General features: G+C 43.9%; 1 protein-coding gene across 2 annotated transcripts in view; it reads left to right on the forward strand.

The window, feature by feature from the left end:
* The first annotated feature begins 15,715 nt into the window (after positions 1-15,715).
* RFC1 (replication factor C subunit 1) overlaps positions 15,716-21,964 on the forward strand; it is a 101,352-nt gene continuing 95,103 nt past the window's right edge. For both annotated transcript variants that reach the window (XM_089654036.1, XM_089654037.1), the window contains exon 1: positions 15,716-15,870. In XM_089654036.1, coding sequence (XP_089510162.1) covers positions 15,760-15,870 — 111 coding nt within the window. In that variant the 5' untranslated portion in view covers positions 15,716-15,759. The remainder of the gene's footprint in view (positions 15,871-21,964) is intronic.

Here is a 21,964-nt window from a genome sequence, read left to right on the forward strand (position 1 = left end):
GGAATAGATTATAACAGAACCCCGGATATTTTTTCTGCTATCTGGGGCACCTCTTGGGGTCCCTCCAGGAACACCTGCCCTTAATCTGTCTACTGCTATATGTGCTCCTATTTAGGAGACTCTGAAAATTATAGTGTTAGGACTGCAGTACACAGAGGAGCCTTGATGTGGGTTCTGCAGCTTACGTATATAGTTGCAAATGTGCGCAAACAAAATCCTCTGTTTTAAAGTAAATGGTTAGACAGGGTAAATTTGGTTGTTTTGCAGGGTGGCTGGTAAATGTGCTGAGAAATCTTTTGTTTGTTTGTGATGTGCGTTGCCTTCCATGTGCACCTTACTGCAAAGGCTAGGTATAGATCGGATTGTTTGCCACTTTTTTGTACACCTGCTCAGGAGCAAGCCCACATAAGTGCCCCCAAAGCAAGCGGCTTGCTACGGTGGGCACTTGGCAAGGGATGGGGGGGAGGGGCCAGGAGGGCTGGCTGGGGACCCCAAAAGAAGAGGATTGAGGCTGCTCTATGCAAAACCATTGCACAGAGCAGGTAAATATGTCATGTTTGTTATTTAAAAATAAATATGGGTTTAAAAGCACTTTAACCTTTTCTATCCAAAATACACAGTGCCTTTAGATACTTTTTGTAATCATTGTATTCTGATCATGACAAAGTGTTCTGTTTTATAAACTGCAGCAGCATAAAGGAGCATAGAAATAATACGTCATCAAACTCTAGGAGAACTTTTGAGCTCAAAGTAGAATGTCCTAATTAAAATATGGAGATTTTTTTTCTTTTTTGCATTGACTAAAACTACAAATGACGACAACAAACAAATCTGAACATACTTAGTGAAAGTACTATACTGCATTAGTGAACTGTGCAAAGGAAGTGGTGGCAACAATACCTCCAGATGTTCTCTCAGGGGGGGTATTGTGCACCAACTGAAAATACTTGACACTTTCTTCACCTATTTCCTTACATTTTATTTTAGTAAATAGAAAAGATAAAGAAGTGCTGAACTTTTTTTAAGATTAAACTTGCTGGTTTTCTTTTATATGCTTCCTTTATACACTGCTCTACTTTTGCTTTACATGTTTTTCATTATTATGCAGCACAAGTAAAACAGACATCAAAAAGTATAACCGTGACTGTATGTTTTCCAAAATTACCATTTTTTTGAGGGGTGAAGCAATACTTAGTGGAATAATACCAGTCAGATAGAATTAAGCCTAACATTTCCAGGAAGAAACGATGATTAAGTTTTAATATGATAGGTCTTAGAGCAATATGCCCGTACCTTGGTGAGCAACTCTTGATCCTATGTCAGTAGTCATAGATGTTAAGTTATTAATGACCAATTGCTTTCCATTGTGTGAGCATGAGGTACTGTATGCATATTTCACCAGTCACCATGAATGGATGGTATCATTCAATGTACAATGTATATTTTCTATTTGAATGACTTGTTTATTCAGTCAGGTTGATCTGCTGTGACTTATATACACTTATACAAAGAAAGATCTCTTAATTAGGAAACAATCACAGTTGTCACCAGGGGCGGGCTGACCATTTGGAAACTTGGGCACTGCCCGAGGGCCCGGGGTCAGTAGGGGGCCCCATGAGATGCCCCTGGTATCTTTTTCATAGGCTTTTTTGTGTTTAGGCAAGGACACAGGGCCCTATGATCCCCTATTGCCCGGGGGCCCCATGAGTTGTCAGTCCGCCCCTGGTTGTCACATAATTCTATTAGATTGTAAACTCTCAGGAACAAGGCCCTCTTGACCCTCTTGTATAAAATTGTATTGTAACTGTTCTGTCTCTCTTTATAATGTAAAGCTCTGTTCAGACAGTAGGTGCTATATAAATCCTGAATAACAATACTAATAATATTAAATACCTGTTTTTTAAATCATTTTGATTGCATTAATTTAGTGCTGAACTGCACCTATATAAAGAAACAGCTGACATACATACATATGTTTGCAATTCTACTAAGTCTGTTTTGTAAGTTACAAATCCAGATGGGTGACCTCATTTTTCTCTATGACAGTTAGTCCTCTGCATACTGGACATTTTTACAGCTGCTATTTTTGGCTTTTGACATTTTTTGACAATTTTTTCTACAGCTAGTAAACCCCACAGCATGTTATCATATGTGTCCATGCACATAGACTGTAATCAAAGTTTTTTTGGCAGTGATGTTTTTTGGCTGGAAAAAAAACCCAGGACTAGTGGGTTTCTAGAGGAGTTTTTTAGCTGTAAAAATGCTCTAACGCTGAAAAACACGGTAAAACACCGCAGACCGGCATTTTTGAATGTTTTTTTTACATAAAAAATGTGAAAAAATGCAAACATGGAAAAACGTGGAAAAACGTGGGAAAACACTGCTAAATGTGGCAAAACGCCGCTAAATGCTAATGCAAAAACGCTAAAAAAAGCTCAAAAACTCATGTTTTTAAAGTGACTTTACACGGCTAACGTTACCAATGTTATCAAAACACCCAGTGTGCATGGAGCCTAAGGCGATACAACTAGGTCACTTCCCTGCCCCCAGCCTGCTGACAGAACAATGTAGAAGGAGCAACCATGTAGAAGTTATATAGTAAATCTCCTACATATGAACATTCAACTTGCAAACTTTCAAAGATACGAACATGCGTTCGCACACAGTCAGTGTTTTTTCTCGTTCAACCCAACAGGCTGAACGAAAAAAAACTGGCAGGTCGCCGTACCAACACAAGCAATGTTGGTGCAGTGATCTTCCCCCCTGTGCCTTTGTGTTCTGATACGGGGCCTGCCTCCGCCAGAACACACTGATCAGTGCTCGCAGCCTTTGACTGCAAGAGCTGATCTTTGCTGGACATATGAACAAGTTAAACTTACGAACGAGCTCCCAGAATGGAACTTTTTCCCCTAATTGGTGCAATTAGGGGAAAAAGTAATATTCTTATATCAAGAACAGAGTTAATCTCCTGTGGCCATTGGTCCTCTAGCAGTTGTTACATCCAATATTACTGTACTAATAATAATCCCATGCTTATCGCCAATATAGTCTTTTAAATGTGCTTTCAGTATGCATGTGAACCAAATCAGATTACAGGAAATAATTTTCAAAATGGGTTACTTAAAATAATAATTTCTATGTATTTATGTAAATTAGGATGAAATTCATTTTTACTTCTTCTCTCAAGTTTCAGGTTGATGATGTGAATGTACGCTATATACAGTATGTAAAGCACTACGTAAATTGACAGCACTATCTAAGTAACTGAAATAAATAAATAGGACTCATTTACAATCCATGAGGCTACAGGAAGGATGGGCAATATTAAACACGTGATAATTGGTGTTTGGATAGCTTGGTGGGGGGGAGCTTAAAGTGGACTTGTTGTTAAATTCATACTTCAGATCTATCCATAGAGTACCTGTGTGCATTACCAAAGTACATTATTATTTTGAGTAGTTTTTGCAATAAACAGAAAACTGCTGATCCAAAGTTCTCTTTTGTTACTTTTTTTTTTTTGCCTCTTTTGTTAGCCCCAATATTGAATGTTTCTTATTTTATCCCCTTTAGTCTGTTAAATATACCATTGAAAGTGTTTCTTATATCTGTTTTATAAGTGCAAAAAATACCTGTTGATTACACCAGGAATTTTTCCAGCTGATAACTTTCTGTGTTCTCTGTCTGTGCTACATTCTTATCAGTTGCACTGCTCTTATTTGACTAACACCCTTCAACATTAGGGAGAAGAGGATGTGTTTTTCTGGCAGAATCACAATGTGAAAATAAAGAATAGAAGTTTGAAAAAAGATCAATGCAGCCCGCTGGCATCTAAGGACTAGTATGATAATATTACATTATATTACATTTTTGTTTATGGGTTTGGATACACTTCACTGGTATCATGGGGGTTTCATATTTCTAGGAGCAGCTATTCACAACCAGGATTTCTCTAGAGGTTGAACAGGTTTTCTTGAGCTGTGGCTGACTAAACTCCCATTTGATGGTGCCTGCACAGCGCAGCGGTGATGTCACTGGTACGTGTGCACTGTGCTCTCAATGGACAGTGCGCCATTCATTTTGAGAGTCGTGCCACAACCGAGACTCCCGCACACATGCAAGGGAGTGACGTCATCGTGTCTCGGCCAGTCAAACGCCAGCATCCCGTGAACCCCGAAGGAAGTCCTAGTGAAGATGGAAGCCCCAGGGAGCCATGAAAGAACTCTACTGGAGGGCTTCATTTTCAGGTAAGTCTTTCATAATGTGCCAGCATGTGATGCATATTAGCACATTATGATGTTACCTTGCAGGAAGAAGATTTTTTTATTACTGCTTTTAATACATTATTTAAAGTGGAACTTCACCCTAGAAGGGAAGTTCCACTGATCCTCCTCTTCCTGTTTTGGCAGATTATTTTGTTTTTAGGGAGCAGGTACATATTTCTGGTAAGTACCCACTCCCACTTCTGCTCAGATTGCCCCAAGACGATCCCAGTGGAAATTCTGTTCCCCTCCCTCCCTGCTCGCAACCACCTGGGATTCATCACGAGTGCCAGGAGGCTGCGGGACCATTCACAGAGCACGGCTCGCACATACACAGTGGGGAGCTGGCTATGAAGCCACAGGGAGTCACAGCTGGATTCTCTCGGAAAACATGTTGACGCAGGGGACCTGAAGACAGGCAAAGAACTGGCCTGGGGGAGGACATTGCTAGGTCCTTCGACAGGTAATAGTCTCTTTAATAAAAGTCAGCAGCTACAGTATTTCTAGCTGCTGACTTTTTTTTTTTTAAATGATTGAAGATCCTCTGCAGTCATTTCATCCCATTTCTGCCAATTCCCCTACAATGAGGGATTCGTTAAGTTAGCAAATTGTAAAATCTTGTCTGCAAAATTTGGAGCTATGCAGCCAGAAATAAGGAACAGCCTATAATACAATGCATAGCCTCTGCTTCTGGTAAAGTCACAAGAGCCAATAATCTGAGGGAATGGACAACTCTTTCTTTAAAAGAGAGGGCTCACAGCAGCCATACTGCCATCTTGTGTTGGAGCTGTTAGAGCTGACTGTGCTATGTGGAGAGTAGTGATGAGATTGGGTTCAGGCTTGGTCTCAATCTAAACTCAAGTTTGTCCAAAGCCAGAACTTAGGTGGCATTGCTGGACCAATGAGCTATGGGCAGAAGATTGAAGTAGTACAGACACATTGTCATATAATGTCGATTTCAGTGCAGCTGCGGGGCAGGAAATTTCCTGCCCGCAGCTCATTGGTCCAGCAGTGACAGCTAATTTCTGATTCTGACCAAACCCAAGCTCATTCCTCGATACGTTTTATTTCATTTTTAAATTCTGCCATTGGTTCATGCTCTTCTTGGCAGCATGTGGTCCACCATGCCTTTTGTTTGACACTAACTTGGTTATTAGTCCTACAAATGGGCAGAATTGAATGACAGAATTCACCCCCTCCCCACAAAGGTCTTCACGGTAAAGTTGCCAAATTTCAAACTTCAAAAGAGTTGCAAAAAATGTTCTTGAATTGAATCCAGGGAGCATCCCTCATGCCTAGTGCTAAAAACCACTGTAAGTTGTAATAGAAGACCTAAAATTCAAATCATATTAAATAATAGCCACTGCTCACTATAAAGACATTTTATTGGTAAAATCTTTTATTCTTATAAAGCTGGCTTCCAGGTAACACAAATGTGTACAAGACTTATTGGATTTTATTGATTTACTTGCTTTGTATTCAGTTTAATGAAAAATGAAGATAACCACATGCAAACTTTTTTTACCCCTCCCTTGGACACAAATAGGCCTTGATATTAATATCTTTTGTTGTCAGATAGAGTTTCATCGATTCAAAAGGATGTTCAGATTAAAAGCTTAAGCAGGGACTGATTCAGCAGGGACTGGTGGAGTTTCAATCCATGTATGGGCAGATTTGTTGTACACAGGTCGGTCTATTGAGTGACTCATATACAACCAGCCTGTTGGAAATTTTTATCTTGATCAGTGCCATTGAGTTTGTGGATGGCAAAAATAAAATGACTTGTGTATGGCCAGCCTTAGATTAAAAAAAATATTGTGAGGTTACAGAAAAATATAGTAAACTTGTTTTTTGTGTTTTGAATAGAGTTTCCCTCAGACTTGACCTTCCATTACTGTATTTGTTTTCATCATGAACATTACAAAAAAATAAGCATCAATGCAATGTGGATGTCAGTGCACACAAACCTAAAGTGGAACTGGTATAGCCCTCTTTTGGGGAAGGGGGGATGAGAAATGGCCAAGTGGAAGAGTGGGATTGATAATAAAGATGGCAGTGCCTTCACCCAGGACAGGGCCTCTGTGAACAGAGAGATTTCTCTTCCTGGGAATATAATCAGTAATCTAAACAAAGTGATTGGGAGCAGAACTACTGCAACCAGCATATGACATTACCCATAAGTATATAGATACACACAAGTACAAATGTTGTATAAGAAGAGATTAATAATAGTACATACATCCAATGTACAAACAGCTATTATAAGTGTCCTGGTGGAACTGTGCACAAATACCCAGGTATAAATAGCTATTAAAAGAGATACCTCCATATGAAAGTTGCAGCAAAGTCCAGTTGCAGAGGCCTGAGTATGATGCAGCATCTGTCTTTGTGTTGGAGATGAGATCCTACTTATCTGGCAATATGTGTCTCTTCTGATCTGGTATTAGTAGCATGGACAGAACATGTGGCTGAGACCTTCTCTCTCTCTCCACAACCTCCTTCCAGGATTTTTTCTCCAACAACCCCAGAAGCAGGAAGTGACATACATAATTATTACAGTGTGATACTAGCAGCTAACAGTGGAGGGCAGTGGATCCCTAGACTGGAAAAATGTTAATCAGCCAGGTTTTTTATGCATTTACACCTCGGTCACATCAAGCCTGACTTTGAAATTGATTTCAAAGTCGGGGGACATGCCGGTTTCAGGTGTGATTTGTAAGACATCTGATACAGATGTCTATGCAAATCGCACCAAAAATAGTACATGTACTACTTTAGAAATTGGTGCGAATCCGACCAAGTCAGAACCGCCCGATATGACCGCTCTAACTGCGGACAGTAGGGTGAGATTTGGCATGCGATTTGCAAGTTGCATAGCATGCAAATTGCATGCCATACCCGATGTGACGGGGGTGTAAAGTTCTTTACCTGCCTGTGTGTGCAGCTCTGTGTACAAATTTTGGCTGAAATGAAATGGCTGAAGATCGGTATCCAATCAAGCTGAAGATGACAGCAGCCAGTGGGGAGCTCCAGGATACTGCAGTTCTGTATAGAAGAGGAGTATTGTTCCATTTTAAGGCTAAGTCCACATTTTGGACCACAATTCATGTTTTTTTTCCCCATATTTAGGGTATAACATGAAGCCTAGTCACATACACCATCTGCATAGAACAACACAGGCTTAACACAAAGGCACACAGGATACAATTGTTTTCGATGTGTATTGTTCACATAATGGCACATTGAGGTGTGGTACTCTACATAAAAATGGAGCGTGTCTGCAGTCTTATCCAGGGCAACTCACTGCACCGCACCCATAAAACACTGTGGTACTTAGACTTGAATGATGAGACTTCAATAAAGTTTAAAAGAGTGAACAGTGTGATACTTTGTAACAATGCATCACACTGACCTGCCACAATGTGCTCTAGCTGGTATAAACAAGCCCTTAAAGCGACAATCAATGATATTTTTATTCTCCATAAGTATTCCAAACAGTTCCACCATTAAATGGCCCTGTAATCTATTTTTCATGAAATCGTTTCTTGACTTTCTGATTCCCTTAAAGTGATTTTAAACCCTTACATAGACCCAGTGAAGTGACTGGCCTCAGATGATACCCAGAGATGAAACAAATCCTCCTACAAAAGTTGCACCTGTTTATCTGCAGTCTTCTCTACATCCATTCAAATGTTAAATCTATAAAGTTTGCCTGAGAGTTCAGAAAAAAAGGGGGTGGAGTTCTGAAATTGCACACTGCAGAGCTCAGTGAGGAGAGCTCTGAAAGCTGATTGAAGGGAACAGACACGCCCTCCTCGACAAAGCTCACAGGAACAGAGCTGAAAGAGTGTCAGGAAAACTTGCCAGGAGTGATTCATGCTGGTAGCACAGGAACAAAGCAGTAGGCAGAAATGACAGGTTTATAGGATTTACAACACTTTACTATCCTCCGTGAGCTCTTGAACCTCCCCTTTCCCCTCTCACTTCCTGTTGTTTGGCATGAGCAGTGTACATTAGTTGTAGTCATGTACTACTCTTTAAACACTACAAATCCCAAAGTCCATAGTCTCTATGTCACCTTCCAAATGAACAAGAGAGGGTAGCTACTTTCTACACACAGTAGGACCATGGAGAACAAACATAGTCGCCTTCTAACAGAAAGTTGGATTATAGCAGCAAAAACAAAAATGAATTTGAAGGTTTGGAGGCCGAGAGCAATAGACTTTTTTGAGATAAAATATAGTAAAGGCCTCAAAGCTTCAACACAGTTGTGAAAACTTTACTGATCATTAAGGCAAGAAACAAAACTTCCTGCATAATAGTCAGTAAATATATCCTTTTTTTAATCTGTAAGAATTGTCCTGTCCCTTTTCTCAATGGTATATGTATGTACAGGTGAAAGTCGAAAAATTTTAATATCATGCAAAAGTTCATTTATTTCAGTAATGCAGCTTAAAAGGTGAAACTAATATATGAGATAGACTCATTACATGCAAAGCAAGATAGTTCAAGCCGTGATTTGTCATAATTGTGATAATTGCAATTACCTTTTGAGGCTTTCTCTCCTTATGGAGGGTGTCAATGATGGTTTTCTGCACAACTGTCAGGTCAGCAGTCTTTCCCATGATTGTGATTCCTACTGAACCAGACTGAGAGACCATTTAAAGGCTCAGGAACCCTTTGCAGGTGTTATGGCTTAATTAGCTGATTAGAGTGGGACACTTTGAGCCTAGAATATTGCACCTTTTCACAATATTCTAATTTTCTGAGATTGTGGATTTGGGGTTTTCATGAGCTGTAAGCCATAATCATCACACTTATGGCAAATCACGGCTTGAACTATCTTGCTTTGCATGTAATGAGTCTATCTCATATATTAGTTTCACATTTTAAGTTGCATTACTGAAATAAATGAACTTTTGCACGATATTCTAATTTTTTGAGTTTCACCTGTATGTCGCACGATGTTAGAAAAGTGTGTTCCCTGCTTGTTTCCCGTAGTGCTTTTAAAACCATTGCCTTTGCAATCTGCACAGGTATCAATACATTGTTAACGGCATTCCAAACACAGACAGCACATTTGTGGGCACCAGATCGCATGATACCACAGTACCATGTGATTTGGTGTGGCATGTTTTTCAAAAGTAGTGTGTACACTCCTTGTTGTGATTCGCAGCCCATTCAAATTAATGGACTGCAAAACTGCACTGCGGGGGAACACGCAAGAATAACACAGGAATGTGGACCGTCTCAGAAGTCTCAGAAATGTTTAACCACTTGCCCTCCTTAGGATTTAGCCCCCTTCCTGACTAGGCCATTTTTTGCGACACGGCGCTGTGTTACTTTAACTGACAATTGCGTGGTCTTGCAACTCTGCTCCCAAATGAAATTTACTTCCTTTTTTTTTTCCACAGAAAGAGCATTCTTTCAGTGGTATTTGATTGCCTGTGCATTTTTTATTTTTTGCGCTATAAACAAAAAAAGACTGACAATTTTGAGAAAAAAAACAATATTTTTAACTTTTTGCTATTAAACGTCCAGTACAAAAATATGTATGAATTAATTGGTTTATGTGAAAGTTATAGCATTTACAAATGGCGGTATATATATATATATATATATATAAAAACGGATTTGTTTTTTAAATTTTTTTTTACTAGTAATGGCAGCGATCAGCGACTTATAGCGGGACTGCGGTGGGTATTCTGACACTGGGGGGCACTGACTTGGTGCCACTGACATCCCCAGTGACGCCAATACAGTGATTACTGCTAATAAAAAGCACTGACACTGTACTAATGGCACTGGGCAGGAAGGGGTTAACATGTGGGGTGATCAAGGGGTTAACTGTGTGCTGTTTCACTGTGTTCTGTGTAAGTGCTTTAACTGTAAGCACACTGCTTTGTATGGCTCTGCTATGCAGAGCCATACAAAACAGTGTGCTGGAGCTGACAGGGGAGAGATTTGTGTTGTTTATACACAGGTCTCTCCTCCATCGGAGATACTCGGCAATCACCGGGTGCCGGCGAGAAATCACCGGCTGGGACATGGTGATTGACAGCCGAGGCTGCAAATGGCAGCTTGGCTAGGGCGCGCGTGCGCCCCCTACCCGAAAGTACCCTGTAATATTTCTGCTATAGGGCGATGCGGAAGCGGTTAAAAAAAGCAAAACTTCTATCTCTCTATTAACACTATCTTTAATCCCTATGTTCCTAGCATTAGTAAATTATTATTATTATACAGAATTTATATAGCACCGACAGTTTGCTCAGCACTTTACATTATGGAGTGAGACAGTACAGTAACAATACAGTTCAATACAAGAGGGATTAGAAGGCCCTGCTCCTTGGAGCTTACAATCTAGGAGGGAGGGGATAGTGGTACAAGAGGTAATTAGCTGTGGGGGATGGAGTGGTAGGAGGAGTAGGGAATTCCAGTATTAGCTGGGGTCGGGGTAGGCTTCCCTGAAGAGATGGGTTTTCAGAGTGCACCTAAAAGTGAGCAGAGTAAGCGATAGCCTGATAGCTTTGGGTAGGGAGTTCCAGAGGATTGGTGAAGCCCTTGAGAAATCCTGGAGACGAGCATGGGAGGAGGAGATGAGGGAGCTAGAGAGTAGGAGGTCTTGCGAGGAGCGGAGAGTACGGTTTGGGTGGTATTTAGAGACAAGGTCGGTGATGTAAATGGGGGCAGTGTTATGAACGGCTTTATACGTCAGTGTTAGTGTTTTGAATTTTATCCGTTGGGCAATTGGAAGCCAGTGGAGGGATTGGCAGAGAGGGGTGGCAGATACAGAGCGGTTAGTAAGGTGAATGAGTCTGGCAGCAGCATTCATGATGGACTGGAGTGGGGATAGCATGCGATGAGGTAGGCCAGTGAGGAGGGAGTTACAGTAGTCAAGGCGTGATATAATAAGGGAGTGAATGAGTTGTTTAGAGATTTCCAAGGTTAGGAACAGTCATATCTTGGAGATGTTGCGGAGGTGAAGTCTACATGAGTTTGTCAGTGATTGGACCTGGGGCTGAAAGGACAGATGGGAGTCCAGGATTACACCTAGTACCCTGGCGTGAGGGGTGGGACTGTTGATAGTGTTGTTGACCTTGATGGGGAAGTCAGGGGAGGGGGCACGGGCTGGGGGGAATACTAGAAGCTCAGTTTTGGAAAGGTTGAGTTTGAGGAAGTGGAGTGACATCCAGTCCGATATGTCACTTAGTAGGCTGGTGATGCGATTGGAGACTGAGGGGGTGAGGTGAGGGGTAGAGAGATATATTTGTGTGTCGTCAGCATAGAGATGGTAGTTGAAGCCGTGGGAATTTATCAGTTGGCCAAGGGAGGAGGTGTAGATGGAGAAGAGAAGGGGTCAGAGGACAGAGCCTTGAGGGACCCCGACAGAGAGAGGGAATGAAGGGGAGGTGGCAGCGTTATAGGTAACACTGAAGGAGCGCTGCGATAGATAAGAGGAGAACCAGGAGAGAGCGGAGTCTCTGAGGCCAAGAAAGTGTAGTTTTTTGAGGAAGAGGGGCTGGTCAACCATGTCAAAAGCCGCAAAGAAGTCAAGTAGTAGGAGTATAGTATAGTGGCCATTGGTTTTGGCAGTTAGTAGGTCATTGGTGAGTTTGAGTAGGCAGTTTCGGTGGAGTGTAGGGGGCGGAAGCCTGACTGTAAAGGGTTGAGAAGGTTGTTGTCGGTGAGATGGGAGCTCAGGCGATTGTAGACTAAGCGTTCTAGGAGTTTAGAGGTAAAGGGCAGTAGGGAGATGGGTCTTAGGTTGTTCAGGTTGGTGGGGTCCAGGGAGGGTGTCAGGAATGGACTGGCCAGCAATAGTGGGACTCGCCTGCCTTATGAGCTGCAGTACCAGGGCTGGCCAGCGGGTGCTCCCAGCAATCAGAGACTCAACCTTGCAGCCAGTCAAACACCTGGAACTAATTATACTGGTGTATTTAAGGGACATTCAGACCTGCAGACTCTGCCTTGGTGTTGTGTTTCTCCTGGGCCCTGTTCCCTGTTCCTGTTCCTGTCTGATTCTCTGCTGACCCTGCTCTGATCCCTGGCTTGTCTGACCATTCTCCTCTGCCTGACCCTCTGTACCACGCTGCCCGCTACCTGCTGAACCTGGCTTGTGACCCTGACCATTATCCGCTTGCTCCCCCTGTACCTACCTGCCCGATTGATATTGACCCGGCCTGCCTGACGACACTTGCATTGCATGTACTGTTATCTGTGGGTGGTTGGTTTGGTTTGTTTGCACTGTGTTATGTTTTAGTATTGCACTGCGTTTATGTTTGTATTGTTAGTGTTAATAAATTAGATATGTTTTATAACATATCTGAAGTCTGCGTTTCCCTGTGTCAGTCACACACCTCTGGTCATACCCGGGAGCCCTGACAGAGGGTTTCTTAAGTATGGAAGTGATGTGCACGTGCTTTGCAGGGGAGGGGAAGGTACCGGTGGAGAGGGAAAGACTGAAGATGTGAGTGGATATATAGATAGGAAAGTACTGTATATTATATTTACTTGTTTTAAACTTTTTTTTTACATTTCTTCAGTTACGTCTTAAGCACACCCTCCTACCTGTATGTCTGAGCTAAGGGCAGGTGGATGCCAAGCAGTAAATGCTACATGAATCATCTGCCCTCAAGATGGCCATGGACAGAAATACTAGGGGGTGTTTTCCAAGGTGATTTCTCAACAAAAAAGCTTGGAGACATGGATGGATGGGTGAGTTTCCTTTGAATATTAAAAATGAATTTAACTACTTCCTGTCCAGACACTTTTACCCCCTTCCTGTCCAGGGCAATTTTCAGCTTTCAGCGCTATCACACTTTGAATGACAATTGCGCAGTCATGCAACACTGTACCCATATGAATTTTTTACCATTTTTTTAGACAAATAAAGCTTTTTTTTGGTGGTATTTATTCACCGCTGGGATTTTTTTTTTTTTTGCTATGTAAATGAAAAATCTTGGCCACAATTTATTCCGTTATCTTTATATTAAAAAAAATAAATAAGCCAAATTAGTTTATAACCAAAAATTATAATTTTTAAACGTTTTTTACATTTTTATTTTATTTCTTTATATTATTATTTGTTTTTTTTTACATACTGTCACCCTTGCAGTACAGTGTGGCTGTAAAAGGATGTAAAAGCAATAATTTCTCTTTCTCTCTGTCTGCATTCTTGCAGCCATTGAGAACTACTGAGTGAGCTGTGATTGGTCACAGCTTGTCACATGGTACAAGGCTGTTGTGAATAGCTTTGTACCATGTGACCTCTGTGATCATTCACAGATTTCACACGTAGTAAGCAATGATGTCACAAGTGGTGACATCTTGCTTACTACTGTGCATGTGATTACTGATTGGCCAATCAGTGATCACATGATCGGGACCTCGTACAGAGGTCCCGTCCGACGATCGGAGGATACAGCGGTCACCGGATCGCGGTGCTGCGCGCTCCCAGGGAGCGCGCACAAGCAGGGTGCGGGGAGGCCGTTTATAAATGGTCACCCGACCCTGCAGTGCCACAGTCCAGCCATTTATATACAATGCCCAGATAGGAGGTGGTTAATAGCTTTTTTAAGTTGTGGTGCTCAGATGCAGTGTAGATCTGCTTTAAGGTGTTCATGTTATACAATTTATATAACATAACAATACATATGTAGCACTACCCCCTTAGGAGTCTCTGATTTTTGGGTCCCCTGAGTCCTGCACAGACAGGCAACATACATTTTCTTCAGACCCTGCACACTGGAGACAGTAAACAGTCCTTGAGCTTTTTTTTTTTTTATTAGGGGTATTGCACTTGGATGGGGTTGAAGGGTTTATGGGATTCTTGCATTCTCTGTCTGCCGCGGATGTCAGTCGCTGGGTCACAGCCCGTCCTTACCAGCTATGTCCCAGCGATTAGTGGCAATCACTGACAGAGAGCAGGGCTGCAGTAGCTGTGCTTTCTGTCAGTTCCCTGACAGCTCCTGACACGCTGCTTGGGACAGAAGAGTTTATCTGTTCCAATCAGCAGTGTTCCCTGCAGTACACACCCCCGCCCCCTAGTAAAACACTCCCCTCACACAGTTAACCCTTTCACTGAATAATAAAGTTAACCTCTTCCTCCCCAGTGCCATTAGTACAGTGTCAGTGGTTTTTTTTTGCACTGATCACTGTATTGGTGTCACTGGGGATGTCAGTGACCCCAAGTCAGTTCCCCCCCAGTGTCAGAATGTCCACCGCAGTCCCGCCATAAGTCGCTGATCGCCGCCAGAAGTCACTGATCGCCGCCACAAGTCGCTGATCGCCGCCATTATTAGTATAAAAAAAAATTAAAAATCCCAGTATCTTTACCACCATTTGTAAACGCTATAACTTTCACGTAAACCAATTAATTTACACGTATTGGGGTTTTTTTTTTTTTAGCAAAGACATGTCGCAGAATGCATTTTGGCAGAAATTTATGACTAAATTTGATTTAAAATTTTTTTTTACTGGACATGTTTTATAGCAAAAAGTCCAAAATATTGTTTTTTTTCCTCAAAATTGTCAGCCTTTTTTTTTATAGCGCAAAAAATAAAAAACCACACAGGCGATCAAATACCACTGAAAGAAAGCTCAATTTGTGGGAAAAAAAAGGATTGCATGACCGCGCAATTGTCCATTAAACTAGCGCAGCGCTGTATAGCAAAAAAAATGGCGTAAATTGCAGTATCTATACCAGTTTGTAGACGCTATAACTTTCACACAAAGCAATCAATATACACTTATTGGTATTTTTTTTACCAAAAACGTAGCAGAATACATGTTGGCCTAAATTTATAACTAACTTTTAGTTTACTATATATTTTTTATAGCTGAAAGTAAAAAATATTATTTTTCTTCATAATTTTTGGTCTTTTTTTGTTGATAGCGTGAAAAATAAAAAGCGCACAGGTGATCAAATACCACCGAAAGAAAGCTCTATTTGTGTGAAAAAAAGGACGGAAATTTCGTTTGGGTGCAGCATTGCATGACCGCGCAATTATCAGTTGAATTAGTTCAGCGCCGAGTAGCAAAGAGGCCTGGTAAGGAAGGGGGGTAAATCCTCAGGTCAAGTGGTTAATACCAGAAGGTGACATTGTTGCAGTGTGATCACTGAGAGAAGACAAGCTTCTTCCTGTCACTGATGACATCACAGCCTGCGCTCATTGGCTGGGTGACATTTTGGGGAGAATGATGCTGTTTGTGTACATTGTGACAGGTCAGGAATTGATTCCTGTAGATTCATGTATGGAGCTGTCAGTAATACAACGTGCATTATTGTTTCTTTCACTTTCACAAATAAAGAGGTGAGTGAGATAACTGCAGAGGTGACTGACGGCACTGACAGGACGGGCGGGAAATGCTGCAAGACCACTGTCTGCCGCCGGGGTCATGTGACTGTCAGAAGCTTAGAGCCTAGCGGAGGAGAACATGCGCAGTGTGGAAACGGGAGGTGCGGGGTCGCGCACGGGGGCGAGCACGTAGGAAGGGATGCATGCTTGTTGTGGTTGATACTGTAGGCTTGCTGCCTGATCTAGAAGACTTGGCGCCAATCGCGGGGTGGCGGGACAGGAGGACGTGTGATGAGAGTGCAGGGCCTGCCATGGTATGTACTAAGAGTTGCTCTGCATCTATCCTGGACTGTCAGGCGGACTATAAGCCATGGATGCAAGGCTTGGCCATGAGGGTGGGAATGAATGTAACTTCTGATGACTATTCTACTGGATGTCTGATCTGATAGGACAGTCCTGATGTGTTATAGTACATAGCCTTCCCATTCACACCTGTGATCAGGGCACCCACCACCTAAGGGGGTCCTCTGACTTCCACTGTCCAATTGTCTTCTCATATGGTCACATGACAGAGCCCAGGCAATGTCTAGTATGGGATGCGGAGGTCCCTGTAGGTGGGGGGGCTAACCCCAAGTCTGAAGATGTCAACTGTCAGCGGGGCCACACCGATCTACATACATCTGGGATAAGCAGCTTCATTAAAAAAAAAAAAAAAAAAGTAAAATTTCAGCAGAGCTGTTAAGGGGGGCTCATGGTGCAGATCAAGAGATGGGCAGGACAGTACGGGGGTGGGGGGCAGAAAGACATCGGGTACCAATGACAAGGGAGCAGGATGGGTAAGAGCATGGCAGGACTGGAAACATATTTAGAAGGGGCTGGTAGTGCTGCAGGATGCAAGAGGAGGCAGTAGGGATCAGTGATTGCGCAGGCTGCGAGAGGAGGCAGAAGGGATCAGTGGTTGTGCAGGAATGCGAGAGGAGGCAGTAGGGATCAGTGGTTGTGCAGAATGCGAGAGGAGGCAGTAGGGATCAGTGGTTGTGCAGAATGCGAGAGGAGGCAGTAGGGATCAGTGGTTGTGCAGAAATGCGAGAGAAGTCAGTAGGGATCAGTGGTTGTGCAGAAATGCGAGAGGAGGCAGTAGGGATCAGTGGTTGCGCAGTCTGCGAGAGGAGGCAGTAGAGATCAGTGGTTGCACAGGATGCGAGAGGAGGCAATAGGGATCAGTGGTTGTGCAGGAATGCGAGAGGAGGCAGTAGGGATCAGTGGTTGTGCAGGAATGCGAGAGGAGGCAGTAGGGATCAGTGGTTGTGCAGGAATGCGAGAGGAGGCAGTAGGGATCAGTGGTTGTGCAGGAATGCAAGAGGAGGCAGTAGGGATTAGTGGTTGCGCAGGATGCGAGAGGAGGCAGTAGGGATCTGTGGTTGTGCAGGAATGCGATAGGAGGCAGTAGGGATCAGTGGTTGCGCAGAATGCAAGAGGAGGCAGTAGGGATCAGTGGTTGTGCAGGAATGCGAGAGGAGGCAGTAGGGATTAGTGGTTGTGCAGGAATGCGAGAGGAGGCAGTAGGGATCAGTGGTTGTGCAGGAATGCGAGAGGAGGCAGTAGGGATTAGTGGTTGCGCAGGATGTGAGAGGAGGCAGTAGGGATCGGTGGTTGCGCAGGAATGCGAGAGGTGGCAGTAGGGATCGGTGGTTGCGCAGGATGCGAGAGGAGGCAGTAGGGATCGGTGGTTGCGCAGGATGCGAGAGGAGGCAGTAGGGATCGGTGGTTGCGCAGGATGCGAGAGGAGGCAGTAGGGATCAGTGGTTATGCAGAATGCGAGAGGAGGCAGTAAGGATCAGTGGTTGTTCAGGAATGTGAAGGAGGCAGTAGGGATCAGTGGTTGTGCAGGATGCGAGAGGACGTAACAGGGATCAGTGGTTGTGTAGGATGCGAGAGGAGGCAGTAGGGATCAGTGGTTGCGCAGTCTGCGAGAGGAGGCAGTAGGGATCAGTGGTTGCACAGGATGCGAGAGGAGGCAATAGGGATCAGTGGTTGTGCAGGAATGCGAGAGGAGGCAGTAGGGATCAGTGGTTGTGCAGGAATGCGAGAGGAGGCAGTAGGGATCAGTGGTTGTGCAGGAATGCGAGAGGAGGCAGTAGGGATCAGTGGTTGTGCAGGAATGCAAGAGGAGGCAGTAGGGATTAGTGGTTGCGCAGGATGCGAGAGGAGGCAGTAGGGATCTGTGGTTGTGCAGGAATGCGAGAGGAGGCAGTAGGGATCAGTGGTTGCGCAGAATGCAAGAGGAGGCAGTAGGGATCGGTGGTTGCGCAGGATGCGAGAGGAGGCAGTAGGTATTGGTGGAGGTGCAGGATGTGAGAGGAGGCAGTAGGTATTGGAGGTGCAGGATGTGAGAGGAGGCAGTAGGGATCAGTGGTTGCGCAGGATGCGAGAGGAGGCAGTAGGGATCAGTGGTTGCGCAGGATGTGAGAGGAGGCAGTAGGGATTAGTGGTTGTGCAGGAATGCGAGAGAAGGCAGTAGGGATCAGTGGTTGTGCAGAATGCGAGAGGAGGCAGTAGGGATCAGTGGTTGTGCAGAAATGCGAGAGGAGGCAGTAGGGATTAGTGGTTGCGCAGGATGTGAGAGGAGGCAGTAGGGATCGGTGGTTGTGCAGGAATGCGAGAGGAGGCAGTAGGGATCAGTGGTTGTGCAGAAATGCGAGAGGAGGCAGTAGGGATTAGTGGTTGCGCAGGATGTGAGAGGAGGCAGTAGGGATCGGTGGTTGTGCAGGAATGCGAGGGGAGGCAGTAGGGATCGGTGGTTGCGCAGGATGCGAGAGGAGGCAGTAGGGATCGTTGTTTACGCAGGATGTGAGAGGAGGCAGCTGGGATCAGTAGTTGCGCAGGATGCGAGAGGAGGCAGTAGGTATTGGTGGAGGTGCAGGATGTGAGAGGAGGCAGTAGGTATTGGAGGTGCAGGATGTGAGAGGAGGCAGTAGGGATCAGTGGTTGCGTAGGATGCGAGAGGAGGCAGTAGGGATCAGTGGTTGTGCAGGATGTGAGAGGAGGCAGTAGGGTTCAGTGGTTGCGTAGGATGTGAGAGGAGGCAGTAGGGATCAGTGGTTGCGCAGGATGTGAGAGGAGGCAGTAGGTATTGGTGGGGGTGCAGCATGTGAGAGGAGGCAGTAGGGATCAATGGTTGTGCAGGATGTGAGAGGAGGCAGTAGGTATTGGTGGGGGTGCAGGATGTGAGAGGAGGCAGTAGGTATTGGTGGGGGTGCAGGATGTGAGAGAAGGCAGTAGGTATTGGTGGGGGTGCAGGATGTGAGAGGAGGCAGTAGGGATCAGTGGTTGCGCAGGATGTTCGGGATGTGAGTTGAAGCAGTAGGGATTGGTGGTGGTGCAGGTTGTAGGTGGAGGCACCAAGATTGATGGTTGTTCGGGATGTGAGAGGAAGCAGTAGGGATTGGTGGTGGTGCAGGATGTGGGAGGAGGCATCAAAGATTGATGGTTGTTCGGGATGTGAGTTGAAGCAGTAGGGATTGGTGGTGGTGCAGGTTGTAGGCGGAGGCACCAAGATTGATGGTTGTTCGGGATGTGAGAGGAAGCAGTAGGGATTGGTGGTGGTGCAGGTTGTAGGCGGAGGCACCAAGATTGATGGTTGTTCGGGATGTGAGAGGAAGCAGTAGGGATTGGTGGTGGTGCAGGATATTAGAAGAGGTATCAGGAATCAGTGATGGTGCAGGATGTGAGAGGGAGGCAGTGAGGATCAGGGATAACAAAGTGGGTCACAGAGATCGATGACAGAAGAGCAGGTTGGGAGAGGGACAACAGAGATCAGTGAATGTAAACGGAGAACTTGGGTTTGAAGAATAGATGACAGGAAGAACAAGGTCACAGAAAAGCACTAGACATTGAAGTGTTTGGCAGCATGTAACCCACAAACTGATAAGCCATGGAGGTTCTCTTGCCAGCTGATGGCGGCGTAACTAGAAACGTCTACATAATGTGTCAATTGGAAAACAGAAAACCTCATAAGAAAATGGTATGACCTGATCACAATTATGGGGCGATGCATCCAAAAATTGTATCATGTATTAACAACAAACACCACAAGGATAAAGCACCTCATTGGCTACAAAAGGCACTATTTATTTAATTGGACATAAAAATACAACGAGTAAAATAAGTATTGAACACGTCACCATTTTTCTCAGTAAATATATTTCTAATGGTGCTATTGACATGAAATTTTCACCACATGTCGTTAACAGCCCATGCAATCTATACATACAAAGAAACTAAAACAAAGAAGTTCAGAACTTACATTATATGTAATAAAATTGAATGACAGGGAAAAGTATTGAACACACTAACTGAAATTTATTTAATACTTCATCCAAAATCCTTTGTTGGCAATGACTGCTGCAAGATGCCTCCTGTATGGAGACACTAGTTGCTTGCATTGCTCAGGGGTGATTTTGGCCCATTCTTCTACAAACAATCTTCAAATCTTGAAGGTTTTGTGGGCCTCTTCTAGGAACTCTGATCTTCAGTTCTTTCCATAGATTTTCTATTGTATTCAAGTCAGGTGATTGGCTGGACCATTCTAGCAGCTTTATTTTCTTTCTATGAAACCAATTCTGTTTTCTTTGGCTTTGTGTTTGGGATCATTGTCTTACTGAAATATCCACCCTCGTTTTATCTTCATCATCCTGGTAGATGGCAGCAGATTTGTATCTAGAATGTCTTGGTGCATTTTTCCATTCATCCTTCAATGACATGAAGTTTGTCAGTACTATATACTGGAAAACAGCCCCCCACGATGATGCTCCCACCTCCAAACCTCACTGTTGGGATGGTGTTTCTGGGGTGATGTGCAGTTCATTTGACCTCCAAACATGGTGTGTATTATGGCATCCAAAGAGTTAAATTTTGGTCTCATTTGACCTGACTATATTCTCCCAGTATTTCACAGGTTTGTCTAAATGTTGTGCAGCAAACTTTAAATGAGCTTCAACATGCTTTTTCTACAGCAATGGAGTCTTGCGTGGTGAGCGTGCATACAGACCATGGAGGATGAGTGCATTACTTATTGTTTTCTTTGAAACAATTGTACCTGCTAATTGCAGGTCTTTTTGAAGCTTTCCAAAAAGTGGTTCTTAGCTTTTGGACAACTCTTCAGATAATTCTTTTCACTCCTCTGTCAGAAATCTTGCGAAGAACACCTGGTCGGGGCTGGTTTATGGTGAAATTATGTTCTTTCCACTTCTGGATTATGACCCCAACAGTGGTTACTGGAACATCCAGAAGTTTAGAAATCCTTCTGTGACCAATGCCATCAGTATGTTTTGCAACAACAAGGTTGTGAAGGTCCTGAGAGAGCTCTTTGCTTTTACCCATCATGAGATGTTTTTTGTGTGACCCCTTGGAAACGAGACACCTTTTTATAGGCCATCATTTAGACTGAACCAACTGATATTAATTCGCACTGAGAAGAGGCAGATTTTCTGAACTTGTTTGTTTTGGTTTCTTTGTATGTATGGATTGCATGGGTTGTTACTGACGTGGTGAATATTCCATGTCAATAGCACCTTTAGAAATATATTTACCTAGAAAAATGGTGACGTGTTCAATACTTAATTTACTCACTGTATATTTGAATCGGGGATGAACAATTCCTATCGCCCGACGCCCGGAACGGTAGTTTTTTTTTTGGCCTTTAGCCCTGCTGTGGGCAAGCAGCAGGCTCACTTGTGAGGTGAAGCAATTGACGGCAGCACTGCCACTGATTGCTTTCACACAGTGCCAGCCTCTCCGCGCCCCCAGCATAAGGTTTCCTGAGCTCTGCTTGCCCATCTGCGGGTCCGGCTCGTTGTCGGCTAGAGGAGAGGGAGAAGCCCACAGTGTCAGCCTCTCCCCTTCTATCGGGGCCATTCATAAAGCGCTGTGAAGCCGCAAGCTGTCACAGCTGGGTGCCCACACTGAAGATATCGGCGCCAGGGAGAGAAGACAGTCTGTGAAACCAGCAGTTGTGAGGACACTGCTGGACCAAGGGACAGGTAAGTGTCAGTATTTTAAAAGTTAGCAGCTACAGTTTTTTTTTTTCTTTTTCAGGTTGAACTCCGCTTTAAGCTGGGTACACACAATTTTTTTTTTTTTTCGTTCAGCCTAGCAAGCTGAAGGAAAAAAACCTGACAGATCGCCGTACTAACACACGTGATGTTAGTGCGGCTATCTTCCCTCCCCCTCTGCGTATTTGTGTTCCCCCGCCTGAACACACTGATTAGTGCTGGCAATCGGATGCTGGCTTTCCAGCATATCCCTTTGATAAAAGCGGGCGTTAGCAGTGGTGCACCAAAATGAAAATTCTGGTACCGAAATTCAAAATACACTTGGCCGAAAACCGAAATATACATTTTTTGGAAA

Source organism: Staurois parvus, unplaced genomic scaffold, assembly GCF_062004578.1.
Source record: "Staurois parvus isolate SC_StPar_1 unplaced genomic scaffold, SC_StPar_1.0 ptg000734l, whole genome shotgun sequence".
Lineage (NCBI taxonomy): Eukaryota > Metazoa > Chordata > Amphibia > Anura > Ranidae > Staurois > Staurois parvus.